This window comes from Desmodus rotundus, chromosome 6 (genome assembly GCF_022682495.2).
Source record: "Desmodus rotundus isolate HL8 chromosome 6, HLdesRot8A.1, whole genome shotgun sequence".
Lineage (NCBI taxonomy): Eukaryota > Metazoa > Chordata > Mammalia > Chiroptera > Phyllostomidae > Desmodus > Desmodus rotundus.
The window spans coordinates 93435330-93448638 of record NC_071392.1 but is presented as its reverse complement, the minus strand read 5'-3'; the positions used below and the strand labels follow the sequence as shown (position 1 = coordinate 93448638).

General features: G+C 49.5%; 1 protein-coding gene across 3 annotated transcripts in view; it reads left to right on the top strand.

Moving 5' to 3' along the window:
* Positions 1–13309, top strand: part of ESYT2 (extended synaptotagmin 2) — a 48232-nt gene that overhangs the window by 8555 nt on the left and 26368 nt on the right. For 2 of the 3 annotated variants that reach the window (XM_053926244.1, XM_053926242.1), the window contains exons 2-6: positions 5164–5205; positions 6013–6147; positions 9040–9116; positions 10993–11065; positions 11260–11349. In XM_053926244.1, coding sequence (XP_053782219.1) covers positions 5164–5205; positions 6013–6147; positions 9040–9116; positions 10993–11065; positions 11260–11349 — 417 coding nt within the window. Of the gene's footprint in view, positions 1–1179; positions 2896–5163; positions 5206–6012; positions 6148–9039; positions 9117–10992; positions 11066–11259; positions 11350–13309 lie in introns of those variants that run through there. The other variant, XM_045198743.3, reaches the window with a different exon arrangement.

The following is a 13309-nucleotide window of genomic DNA, read 5'->3' as shown; positions in this document are numbered from 1 at the left end:
GCTGCTGACAGCCCCCTGCTGCCCGCATTTGAAGATTGGGTCAGGTCTTTGCAGTGAACCTGCAGCCCACTTCCACGCACAGGTGTGTGTTCATTGTTCAAGCTTTCCTGAAACAAAGTTTCTCTGTAACACAGTGCGGGCGGCTCCAGTGTCCTTAGAGCCCGTGCTGCCGTTGTCCTGGTCTTGCCTCATCTGGTCTTTGTTAGTTTTTGACAAGGCCCCATCACTCCTGCCTGGATCTTCTCAGTTGTGCCCTCACGTGGACTCCTTGTGTGGTGCGGGAAGGCTGGTGTTTGGGATTGATGGGGGGTAACCTTCCCTCAGGTGGCTGGTGAGCTTGCTGAGGCTGGGCCTCAGGGGGGCCCAGGGGCGCCTCGGGGCTGCTGACAGGCAGGGCTGTGCTGGTTGGAGACGCTCCCCCGCCCGCTCTTGTTCAGAGGGTGCACTCAGAATTGCTGTACTGAGTGAATTGAATTCTTTCTTCCCTCCTTCTAAGACAGTGGAAGAACTCGTCCAGGGAGCCAGTCATTGCTTCAAGTAAGAGTTTGGTCTTCCTTCCCTCCCTCCTTTCTTTCTTTCTTCCTTGAGATAAATGCCTAGAGAACTATGCAGAAATGAGCAAAGCTCAAATCCTTCTTGGAATGAGGAAGCATGTGAACAAATGAACTTGATAGACCAGTTTACTATTTGAGGTTTAATGCTATTTGGTTTCTACAGTGATCACTTTACCTACTTGTCTTTTGAATTTTACTTAAAGGTACTAAGTTGTTAATGCTCAGATGTAAAGATATGTATCTTTCTTGGTATTTCCCAGACATTGATTCCCTCATTCTAGATTAGCTGGGAGGGGAATGTGTGGGCAGTTACCTGGTGTGTTTCACTGCAGCTCCCACACAGCCTGTAGCAGGCCCGCCGTCCTCGTCCCCTGGCAGCTGTGGGGCTCGGTGCCTCGGACCCTGTCTTCAAGGGGGTGCTGGGTGAAGACAGCTCCTGTCTTTAATGTTAAGTTTTATGTTATTGTTTTTTTAATGTTTAGAAATGGGAAACACGACTTAATTAGAAATTTCAGCTCCATATAAATTTGTTCCCTCCTTTATACTCGGCGAGGTGTGACGGGGGGGGGTGGGGGGGGACGACTTTAGGGGCCTCCGGGTCCGGTCCCCTTACTTCCCATGACTTTGAACAAGTGTGTTCGTTCCCAGTCACGTGGAGCCGTTCACTGTCCCGAGGGTTGCTGGGAGGGTGAGACACAAAGGGGTGTGCAGAGCGCCTGGCCTACAGCGAATGCTCTGTCTTTGTACATTTGGTTTAGCTGTTCTTCTAAACAAAGCAACTGCAGTAATGTCAACATCCTAGAACCCCAGATAGGCCTTTGTTCTTTTTAAAGATAAGGTTAAAAGAGATTCCTTGGGTAGTGTCAACTCTTAAAAATAATCAAAACTTGGGCAATCAAACAATGATTATTTCTAGTTTGTGGAGACAATATAAATGCATAAGAAAACTTGTTTTATAATTGGACTTATAAAGGAGATTTAGTGGGGGTTTTTTGCTTGTTTTTTATTTTTGGTTGAAAGGTTAAGATTTGAAACCAAACGATGTGTGTTCATGCGTTCCTTGCGTGATTTAGAAACGTGTTTCCTGCTTTCCCAGTCTTTCTCTGATGTTTTTCCTACTTTAAATTCTGTTTTGTGGAACCTAAGCAAATGTTTATGAATATGTATTAGAAGCAGATTTTCAGCTCAGTGAACAGAATTAAAATTTGGTAACAGATTTGCTTTCTTCAATTTTGATACAGTCTTTCTTTGGCACCTTTTAATAATCTCTTAAAAATTAAAAACCTCAGAACTATTGAGTGCCTCGCCATTCCACCACTAGGAGATGGCTTGACCTCCCAGCTCTGTCTCCGTGACAGTTTAACAGTGGGAGCCAGTGTACTTATGTTGGAGCTTTATTTGTGCAGGTGGCTCCTCTGTCCCCTTTCCTCTGGTGGTTCCAGAATGGATCGGGGGTCCTGCAAAGTACCTCCTCCACTGCCGACCCTGCATACTTTCTCTGCTGGGAGCTCCGGGAGGGACCCGTTGCCTGTGGCATGAAATCATACTCCTTTGCATGCTGGTCTTGACCTGCCCTTTCAGCTTTACCTCTTCCCATTCCTCCCATCACCTGATCCAGCCGGAGTCATTTGCAAACCCCATTATTTTTGCTTAGGATGTTCTCTTTTCTCTGCATGGCAAACCCCAGCTGATTCTTTCACACCAGTCTCACTGCCTCCTCCCCGAGTCTTAGGGGTCCTTTCCAGGCAGCGCCAGACCCTCCCCCCACCCCCTCACTTCTCTCATCCGGCTGGCTGTCACACCTCTCCAGGCCAGTCCACTGCGGTCCACCAGCCAGGAGCTGCCCGAGGACAGGAGCACGGCCAGTCTGCATTGCATCCCTAGCTCTGGGCACAGAGTCAGACCCACATAACCGCTTGAAAGATGCTCTCCAGCCTGTTGCTCAGAAAGAACAATCCACACACATGCAGTAGGCCGAGGAGTAGCCCGGCGACCAAGTGCAGTGACAGGGTCAGACGTCCCGCCAACCTAGCTGTGTTTCTGTTATGCTACGTGATGCTGAGCAGAGAGGCTTTCTGTCACCTACAGTTACACTCCCCAGGTGAGTCACGGGGCTGGGGCGTGCTTTGTGAGAGAGAGAAACAGCCCTTGTGTGGCGTCCCTCTGGCTTTCAGGGAGGCGGGGCCGTGGGGATCAGCGCCACCGACTGAGAGATCCGCTGTGTTAGTGACGCAGCCGTGGTCGTCTTGGAACGCTTCCTGCAGATGTCCTTGGACCAGGTCCAGTCAGCGGAGTTACACGTTGCCTTTGAAACCAACGCATCAGGAAGTTTTTCTTCCAGGTCAGATTTGGAGAAGATCACTTAGGTTGTAAGAGAATCTTGTTTCCAATGTGGTTACAATAGAGTTAATTTATGAACATTCAATTTTCACGTAATTTTGGAGTTGTTTATTGTGTAAAAATAGTACTGTGTCAGAAAACTCTTAATTCTATCTTAAATTACAACAGTAACCAGGGAAGTAGTTTATGCTTCGTAAAAAAATGCAAACAAACAGGATGACAGAGGAAAACGTCGGAGCCTGGTCGCCCCCTTGTTGCAGAAGTTCCGTGTGTTCTTAGCGACTTTGCTGCGTTCGTAAACACGGGTGACATAAAAATACGTTTATACACAAGCATGCATGCTGTGTTTTAATAATATGTGGCCTCTATTAATAAATCTTTGTGGATTTGAAAATCTGGCAATGTCTTACATGAATAGACAGTAATTCCTTGTAATTTATGAAGAATTTAATAGAAAATAGAAGCTCATTTGATGGTATTTGCACATATGGATTTGGTACTATATAGGACTAATAATCCTTTGGTACTAATAATCCTGGGAATTAGTGTCAGGGGGCTGCTCCCCGTTCCTTCTCTTGCTGTGTCACGCTTCATCATGGGAGGGCTCTGCTAGTCTGCTGCTGATGGCCCTTCGTTGTCTCCAGTCTTCGCAGTTACAAGTGGCGCTGCACCCTCGTCATTCCGTATTTTTGTATCTGTTTTTAGGATAGTGTCTCAGAAATGGGATCGCTGGGTCCCAGGGTGAATGCACATGGAGTCTGACATTCTTACTTAGTTACCCTAGCCCTTTCGTGGGAAGGAGTGCGAATACTAAGTAAAAACCAGTCTTTAAGTCCTTCTCTTTTTAGTTGTGGGTGAAATGCTAGGTCTGATAGTGGCGTTTCATTGTGAACGGCTGTCCCGTTTGCTGGACTTGGTCCGCTGTTCCAGGACTCACGCTGTATCTGACCTCCAGAGTCTAGGTGAAGAGGTGACTGCGGAGCGTGGAGTTTTCTACTTCTGGCTGTTACCAGCCCTTTGTGCAATGTAAGGCAGCCTCTGGGTTTCAGGCTTCACTCTCCCACTGCCATGTGCCTCGCGAGGACCTGGTGGGCTCGGCGGACTGTCTGTCCCCACAGCACGGGCAGGTGACCATGGGCTTTTGTCCCCATCCTGCCGCCGAGGTACCCTGTAAACCTAGGATATTACTAGTTCCTAGTTGGAGGTTGTCGTGGAGCTCACTCAAGTAGTGTGTGGGAAGGGTCAGCACAGAGCCCGCACATGTGTGCAGCGCACACTCAGTGAACAGTCTCGCTTTTGTTCTTCCGCACAAGTACAGTTGGGTTGATGACTCACTGTCCACGCTAGTCTCCCAGAAGCTTGGCTCGGGGGAGGTTTATCATCTGTTCCTCGGCCCTGTGTCCGCCTCCGCCTTCCCTTGTCTCCTGTACCTTTTACATGAAAGGCTTGAAGAGAGCTCAGCCTTGTCCATCGCCTTGTGCTGTGATCTTCACCTTTGGTGAGAATGAAACGGTCTGGTCTCCAAGCAGGTTGGCAGACACACTGATTTCTGCATGTGGACTCCAGCCTTGGGCCCGTCCTTCGATTGGAAGTGGGTAGAAATGTGCTTTTCGGGATCACGTGGGTGTGGCTGTCTGCCCTTTTCTGAGGGGTGAGGGAGGACAGCATTTCCCGAGGAGAGCAGCTTCACCCTCCTTCCCAAATGGTTACGTTTAACAGCAAGGAAAGCACTTGTTCACCTCTTTTCCAGACGGGTTCCTGTCCACCTCTGCAAACACTCGTCTTCTCTGGTGTACAGGTGGGACTCTCAGAGAGCTCGAGTGCAGTTCTCGTTGGGAGAGCATGGGAGACGGATGTGCGTCTGCAGCTGGGTTGGGCCAAAGAGGACTGCCCAAGGGATGGTGGGCTTCCGAAGGCTGTGCGTCTGGGTCTCTGGAACATGTTGGCACTGACATAGGGAAAAGCGGTTCTCTAGAAAGGGACCCCTGAGGAATCCTTGTCGGGTGGTCCAGAGAGCAGTGCACGCTCATCCGGGCGGCAGGGTGTGGAGGAGGGCCTGGAGCCTTAGATGACACGGGGCTCTCCTGCCTCCTTCCGCAGAGTGCTCCGAGAGTGTAAGGCCGAGTGCCTCGCAGTTCATTCCCCCCTCGGCAGCCGTTTCTGGGCTTCAGGGCGCTTAAAGAAGCGCTTCATAAACAGCAGGCTTGCAACGGGAACACCTGGCCTCCCGGAGGGGTCCCTCAGTCACGTGTGTGTGTTTTCCTCGTAGGTTCACTTCCCAGACACAGAAAGAGCAGAATGGCTAAATAAGGTAAGAGAGCAGAACGCGGAGCCAGTGGGAGTTAGGGGATGGGATGCCATCCTTCCGTATTTGGGAGCTGGGATGTTGACACCATGTGAACTCGCTTGGACTTGGCTTCTGCTCCCAGAGAGCTCAGTCACAAACGACACGCTGCTTTCCTTCTCTGAACAGTGAGAACTGCCTTTGATACGAGAAAATGGGTGAGATGTTCACAGCTGTTTCTTGACCTTCTGTCTACTGCTTGGGTCTCGATAATAATCATAAGGAAAAATTCTGGAAACATTACGAAGAGGGAAATCATCCTAGAAATAGATCATTTCTATTATCTAATTTTTTTAAAAAAGGTTCTATTTTTAGGTCACTGTACTTTGAAGTAAATCTGTTATCTCCATATTTTATATATCCTTAGAGCTGTGGAGTAAAAACTAATGTAGACCTCACGGCTCCAGAAGTTAGTCCATCATTAAAGAAAACTCATTGTTTGTTTATTAAGATCTACACGGTTTTAGGAGGTTTTTAACGATGAGTTGAGACCACAGCATTTTCTGATTTACTGATTTTTAGCAATCGTTAAATGTGCTGACATGGTTAAATAGAATGCTTTACCAGAATGACTAATAACATATTGGTTAATCAGTAGTTTATTGTTGTAATACACTTTAAAATTTAAAATCATGTTGATTTTTGAATAACAAGAAGCTCCCCCCTTTAATTTTCAAAAGTTCTGGTGAACTGTAAGGGCGTGAACTTCCATCATGAGGTAAGTGCACTGTGTACACAACATTTTGTTTTACCCGAGTTCTCTCTCCTTTGCAGACTGTAAAACACATGTGGCCTTTTATTTGCCAATTTATAGAGAAGTTGTTCCGAGAGACCATAGAGCCGGCTGTGCGGGGGGCAAACACCCACCTCAGCACCTTCAGTTTCACCAGAGTCGACATGGGTCAGCAGGTCGGTCAGCTTCTCCTCAAGTGTCCTCGTGTGTGCGCACCTAAGGTTGCAGTGAAAACTGAAACCGTCGGTTAAGTGCTCCAGGTCACTTCCCAGAGAGCGCTGCTCAGAGCCCACTGTGGGCTTCCGGTCAGATCAGGCTCACTGTGGGCGGGGGGCCTTTCTACCCTCACTGTTCTGCCAGAGTTAACTTTGTAGAGTTTTTGGCAGTCTGTTCGGGTGGAAGGGGGTTCTGTATGGGAACTTGATCTGAAGGCCCAGTAATTGACAGCAAGCCTAAGACGTTCACCCTCAAGTTGTTTAAAACAAGTCTGGACTCCAGGGCCGGTCCTGTGGGCCTCACCTGAATCGCCCAGGGGAAGGCACGGGTGCCTGTTGTTGCTGGAACCGCATTCCCGGCGCACCTCCCTGCCAGGATCTCTGCTGTGCTGTGCCTCGCAGGTGCTGTGGGTTTTGTTCAGATGGAAGGCTTGTGGCAGCCCTGACTTGAGTCCATGGGTACCATTTTTCTAACAGGCTCAGGTGATGGTTAGCATGTCTTTTAACGAACATATGCACATGTTTTTTTCAGATATATGCTATTGTACACTTCCTAGACTCCAATATAGTATAAAAAGAACATATTTTTTAAGATTTTATTTATTTCTTAGGGGAAGGGAGAGAGAGAGGGAGAGAAACATCAGTGTGTGGTTTCCTCTTGCACGCCCCCTGCTGGGGACCCAGCCCACAACCCAGGCATGTGCCCTGACTGGGAATTGAACCGGTGACCCTCTGGTTCTCAGGTTGGTGCTCAATCCACTAAGCCACACCAGCCAGGGCTAAACAGAAATCTTACATGCATGGGGTACCACAACTTTTACGGGTTCGCTTCACTGACAGTCGTCTTATGGCGCTGGTCTGGAACCAAGCCCGCAGGATCTCTGAGGTGTATCTGTATGTGCAAAGGAAGCCTGCTAATTCCCGGTGGCACTTCTAGTGAAACTCTCAGGACTACTCAATTAGTCATGATAAGCTTCCTTTTTTTATTTTTTAAGTCCAGTAATTAGCAACAGTTTAAGGTCACTTTTCTTATTGAGCTGCGATTGGCATTTAACGTTATTTTGGTTTTAAGGTAACATTGTTTCGTGTAACCTAATAAACCCAGAGAACTCAGTAGCACATCTCAGGAGGCCCACCACACAGTTCGCACACACTCAGTGCACCAGCAGCAGAGCCGGACATGAGGTTCTTTGCTTCGCCCGTTGGGGCTTTAATAAACGCAGCTGGTGTCTGGCCAGCCCCCAGACTTGTTCCCACCCACACTGCCCAGTCCGTCTGCCCCCATCAGGGGCGATCTGCTCTGTGCGGAGACGGCCTAGCTCACTGGAGCTCTGTGGGACCTGGGCTTGTGTGCAGGCGCGTGCGCGGTGCCACGACCTCCAAGTACAGCCGGGCTGTGGTCATCTGTTGCTGGCGCACACAGGCGCCCACATGGGGGCCCGTGGGACACTTGCCTTCACTACCAACTTGACTTCTGCAACCTTAGAAGGTGACAACAGGCTGTTACCAGTGAGAATGCTGTGTGACTGTGAAGCAGCAGTCAGAACACTATTTCAGTGTTTGACAGGCACATAGTCTCTGAGGCATGTTCTTCTCCGTCCCCCTTCTTCTACAACCCTTTAAAAATGTAAAAACCAGTCTTAGCCGAAGCCAACCTTCGCCTGCTAGCTCTGTGCTCCTGTGGGTGGAGATTTAGGATTCTAACCCCCACCCCCAACCCCCGGGTCGGCTTGAGGAAGAGTTACGTTCACACTGTGAGGTGCCTGCTCTAGCTGCGTGAGAGTGTTGCTGGGGAACACCAGGAATGGGAAGAGTGGGGCTGACCCATAGGTGAAGGCGGCAGCATTGCCACACTGGCATCTCACAAGTGCAGAGAACCCAGCTGTCTGATGGAGGCAGAGCCCCAAGCAACGTGCTGTGTCCGCACTGCATGGCTGAGCTGAGTCCCTCGGGGCCTTCGGGTGTCTGTCCTTCCTTAGCTGATGCTCAGACGTTGGGGTTGGGGTTGGCCCCCTTCTCCCAACCTGTGGTCAGAGCAGAGGGAGGGCACATTATCTGAGGCAAACATCCGAACTGTGGGCACTGAGCCCCATGCTCACTTTCACTTGTCCACTCGACGCGACAGCTGTGCTCCTGGCCATTCACCCGTCTGTCCGTGTCTGAGCTGGTGTCGTCAGGCAGAAGCCCAGGACCTGGGGTGTGGGGAGCGTGGGCTCTCAGTGAAGACTGAGAGCTTCACACTGGGGCTTGCTGAGGGGCAAGGACCCCCACTCTGCCAGCAGGAGCGCCTGGAACTCTTCCATGGAGCAGGAGGCTCTCAGGTGGATGGACAGGAAAGGTGTTGAACGCATTGTGAGTGGGCCTCTGGATGGAGCATCTGTGCTGGTCTGCGTTTGCTTTTCACGGCCACTTGACTGAGACCCTGCGTCACGTGTCAGGGGTCGAAAGTACCCACAGCTGGTAATTCTGATGCATTCAGAAGTCCCGTTTTTGTGAAAATCTTACGAAGTGAATTATAAGAAATGAAAAGATGAAAGGTAGTTAGGTTTCACGCAATGTGGTATGATAGCGTAGACGGGAAGTACGTGGGAAGAGACAAGCGCTGCTGCGTGCCCTCAGTGAGCACCCTGAGCACCCTGTGTTCCTCGTGTCCTGGGCCTCACGGTCACCCCACGTGGGAGGGTCAGAGGTCAAGCACCTCGCTGGGCTAGCACAGTGGGAAAGCAGGCCCTTGTTCATGTCGCCGGATGCTGGGGTGCATTCTCTTCCACTCTGTGCCGTGCTCTGAGGTTCAGTGGCTTTGGTGCTGTTCTTACCAACCCTGTGTTTGAAGATAAGTCGCTTCTCGTTCAGCCCCTCAGGATCAACGGAGTCAAGGTGTACACTGAAAATGTGGACAAGAGGCAAATTATCCTGGACCTGCAGGTCAGGTAAGTTTTCGTTTGGGTCCTGTGTGTGCCGTGGCTCATGACGCGTAGTGGCACTGAGCTACACCCATGTGGTGGGGGGTGGATGAGCGCAGCTCTTGCCTGGTGTTTGGTGGGGTTTGTAGAAATGCTTGATGAAGACCCAAGTTTACCTACTTTCTGAGTTTCTAGTAGCCTAGATAATTGCCATTCATAAAGCACGTTAAGTAAAAGAAACTAAAGGCACTAGAGGAAAACTATGAATCGAATTCCTTACAACCATTGATGCCAAACTCCTTAACAAAATCCTGGCAGCTGAATTCAGCAACGTATTGAACGGATCTCACACCACGACCAAGTGGGGCGCGTTCCTGAGATGCAGGGATTGTTCGATGTGAAAATCCACCAGTGGGGTGCACCCCGTTAATGGTTGGAAGGAAGAAAATCGTGTGATCATTTCTGTGGATGCAGAAAAAGCCTATGGCAAAGTTCAACACTGTTTCACCAACTAGGAAAGAACTGATTGCTTTAAGCCTCTGTGACACAGAGCAAACACCCTCCTCGGTGGAGGACAGAGAGCTTCTCCTCCAAGGTCGGGTCAAGGCCAGGATACCCACTCTCACCACTGCGGTGTAACCCAGCACCAAATGCAGTTAGGAAGAGGAAGAAATAAAAGGCATCCAACTTGAAAGACAGAAGTGAAAGTATCTCTGTTCATAGGTGATATGATCTTTTATGTAGAAAACACTGAAGATCCCACAAAAAATCTCTTAGCACTAATAAATGAGTTCAGCAAAGTAGCAGGATACAAAATCAGCACAAAAATCAGTTCCAGTCTATACACTGTCAGTGTACAATCCAAAAGGAAATTAAGAAAAGAAATTCTTTTACAGTAGAATCAAAAGGAATAAAATGCTTAGAAGTCAGTCTAACCAAGGAGGGGAAAGACTTGTGTAGTGTCCACTGCAAAACGTTGCCGTGAGAAACCGAAGAAGACACCAGGAAAGACACCCATGCTCGTGGTTTGGGAGGCTGACAGCAGTGGACAGGACCAGTGCGCACAAGCACGTATCTGGTAAGGGACCGACTTCCAGAACGGGCAGAATCTGTAGAGCACCCCCACAGCCCACCAACCAGACAAGTAGCCTGACTCAACTACGCCAAAGGGCTTGAGTGGACCTCTCTCCGAAGATGGCGTACAAATGGACAGCAGGCGTGTGGAAAGATGCTCAGCCTTACGAAAAATCGGGAAAATGCACATCAACTGCAAAGCGATAGCACCTCACTCCCATCCGGATGGCCAGCTATCCAGACGGACCAGAAGACAGCCGGTGCTGTGGCTGGGAGTGCGTGTTACGTGGGGACAGGGTTTCAGACGTGCGGGGTGAAGCGTTCTGGAGCCGAGGGTGTGGTCGGGTCACACAGACCCCACCCACAAGGTGCCGGGTGTTCAGGTACAATCGCAGTGTCTTCCTCAGTGAGGAAGATGGGGCCTCACACAGCCCAGCACCGGGGTCCGGGGCTCTCGGGTTTTCTGAGGACTGGGAGCCTGGGCGCCTCTTTACTTGTGGACAAATGCCATCTAAACTTCGTTGTTTTCAACAAACATAGTTGTTTATAAAACAAATGAAGACTACATTCTATCACGACAATGCTCCAGGGTTCCCTTTGGGAAGGGACGTTTGTCACAGGACCCCAGGCTGCAGCCGGCCCCGGGTCTGGGGGGCGGCGGGAGCAGTGACGCCTGCAGCCCCAGCTGTGAGGCAGACTTGGGCCGCAGGCTACAGCTGGGCCTGCAGCCTGGGGTCGGCTGCTTCACTATTTGTTACTTTATTCGGATTATTTACCTTGCAGGTCTGTTGCGATGAAGAGAATGTAACACAGAACTTTTCTTTGCTAGTTTTGTAGGAAATTGTGAGATTGACTTGGAGATCAAGAGATATTTTTGTAGAGCTGGTGTGCAAAGTATACAGGTAAGGTTTTTTCAAATTTTATAGTCTTCTAAAATTCTCTGTGCTCTCTTCAGAAAGAAAATGGTGAAGATTTTATTTGTTGGCAGGTAAATTTCTCTGCGGGTTCTACCTGAACTATCGCGTGCCGCCTTCCTGCGTTGTAACTGGCCGTGCCCTGCTCACTGTTACATGCTTTGCTTTGCGTTTGCACTTAGATCCACGGTACGATGCGGGTGATCCTGGAGCCGCTGATTGGAGACATGCCCTTAGTGGGAGCCTTGTCCATCTTTTTCCTCAGGAAGCCAGTAAGTCGATGTTTCTTTCGTCCCCACCTTCCTGCTCACTGACAAGAAGGTGAACATGTTGAAGGACACGTGACGTGGAGAGAGAAGCAGGCCTCCCCTTGGCTCTGATGCAGGGAGCCTGCTCGTTCACACCTCTCTAGTCCCTAATGAGAGTTTGTCTCTTTTGGTAGACAGGGAGACTTTTCCTGATCATAGAAATAATATGTTCGTCACAGAAAATTTGAAAACACACACTTTTCCAGTGTAGGTTTGTAGTCAGCATTTCTGCACCTCCCACTGGGTGGGGCTTACAGACACTTGCTCACTGAATCCTCATTCCTATAGGGAAACAGCAACATGGTTTCCTTTCACTGACGGAGAAGAGAGCCCCTCCTCTGTCCGCATCACAGAGCCAGTCTGGGGGCCCGCGCGCCACCTGGCCTTGGCTGCCGTCCCCCTGTGCCCCGCGCATGGCCTGCCTGTCACAGTGAGTGGACTGTAGTCAGTACAGTAGGCTTTTAAAAGTCGTAAAGATTCTCCGTACTGGGCTATGTGCTTGGATAAACCATATTACTCCTTTACATGGTGAGATATGTATGTTATTCCAGTTCTTTTTTTATAAGTGGCCAATACTTATTATTACCCACAAAAATAACAAGACAACAAAGGTATCATTCCTATATAGGCCCCCCTCACCTTGGCTCCCGCAGCCTCTGGTTGGCGTCCTGACTCAGCTGTGTCTTTGGTGGCTGTCACTTACCACTACGGCACCTTCCTGAGGTACAGAGGGGCTCACTGGGGGTGGCCTCTCACTTGTATTGTGACGTAGCCGGGTCTCTATCCCAGCCACATTTTAATTACCATGAATTTTTAATGATTTAATGAAGTGTCCTTTTATTTAAGTTCAGAATCCAAATACTCTTCCTTAGTGGATCTTCTAGCTGTAGTTACTTTAAAAAATAACATCAGCCCTGGCTGCTGTGGCTCAGTGGATTGAGTGCCAGGCTGCGAACCTAAAGGTTACCAGTTTGATTCCCAGTCGGGGCACATGCTGGGTTGCAGGCCAGGCCACCAGTAGTGGGCGCACAAGAGGCAACAACACATTGATGTTTCTCTCCCTCTCTTTCTCCCTCCCTTCCCCTCTCTCTAAAAATAAGTAAAATCTTAAAAAAACAAACAAACAAACAAAAAACGTCATAACTTCCACGCGCAGTTCTAGTGCTCAGAAAAGACGGAGGAGGCTCTGAAAAGTTCAGATCTTTCATTTCCTTATATGGAGAATAAAGTCACCACCACATGCTTCAGACAGAGGGAGTTTTTTCAGTTACTTGCAACTGGAAAATATGAGAACAAAATTCACTGCTGGCTGCCAAGTAATTCTTTTCACCCCAGTGAAAAATCCAGCGAGGGAGACTTGGGTTTTTGTTTTTTTTTAATCCTGATGATTTAGAAGCTCCGTGTCAGAGACCCACAGGGATCCTTCCCACGTGTCTCTGCTTGTTGATGGGTTTGGATCAGCTTTGGTAACGTGCATGGTTGTGTGGCCAGGAAATGAGGCTCAGGGTCGTACAGCCTGGTTTTCCACTCCTGGTTCTTTCTCTTCCTACTGTGAGCTTGAACAACTCATTTAACTTCCTTCGGCCTCAGTTTTCCTGCCTGTGACGGGGTGGGAGCCGGGGTGGGGAGGGGGTGCGGTGACAGTAACACCCACCTCACGGGATTAAATGTAAAGAGCAGATAAATGTCAGTGGATGGAAAACACTTAACCGGGTGCCTGGCGTGTACAAGGCCTAAGATTTTTAAGAAACAAAATGTTTTCCTCCACGTGGGTTCAGCATTCTGGTGGGGTCCTGACACCGGAACCCAAGTGCTGGTAAGCACAGGAGCTTGGACAAAGGTTCTGGTGGGAGCCAGAACAAGCCAGCCTCTGCCCTTGGATGTGTCCATGGAATTGGCTGCCACTCACTCCTGCTGGCTGGAC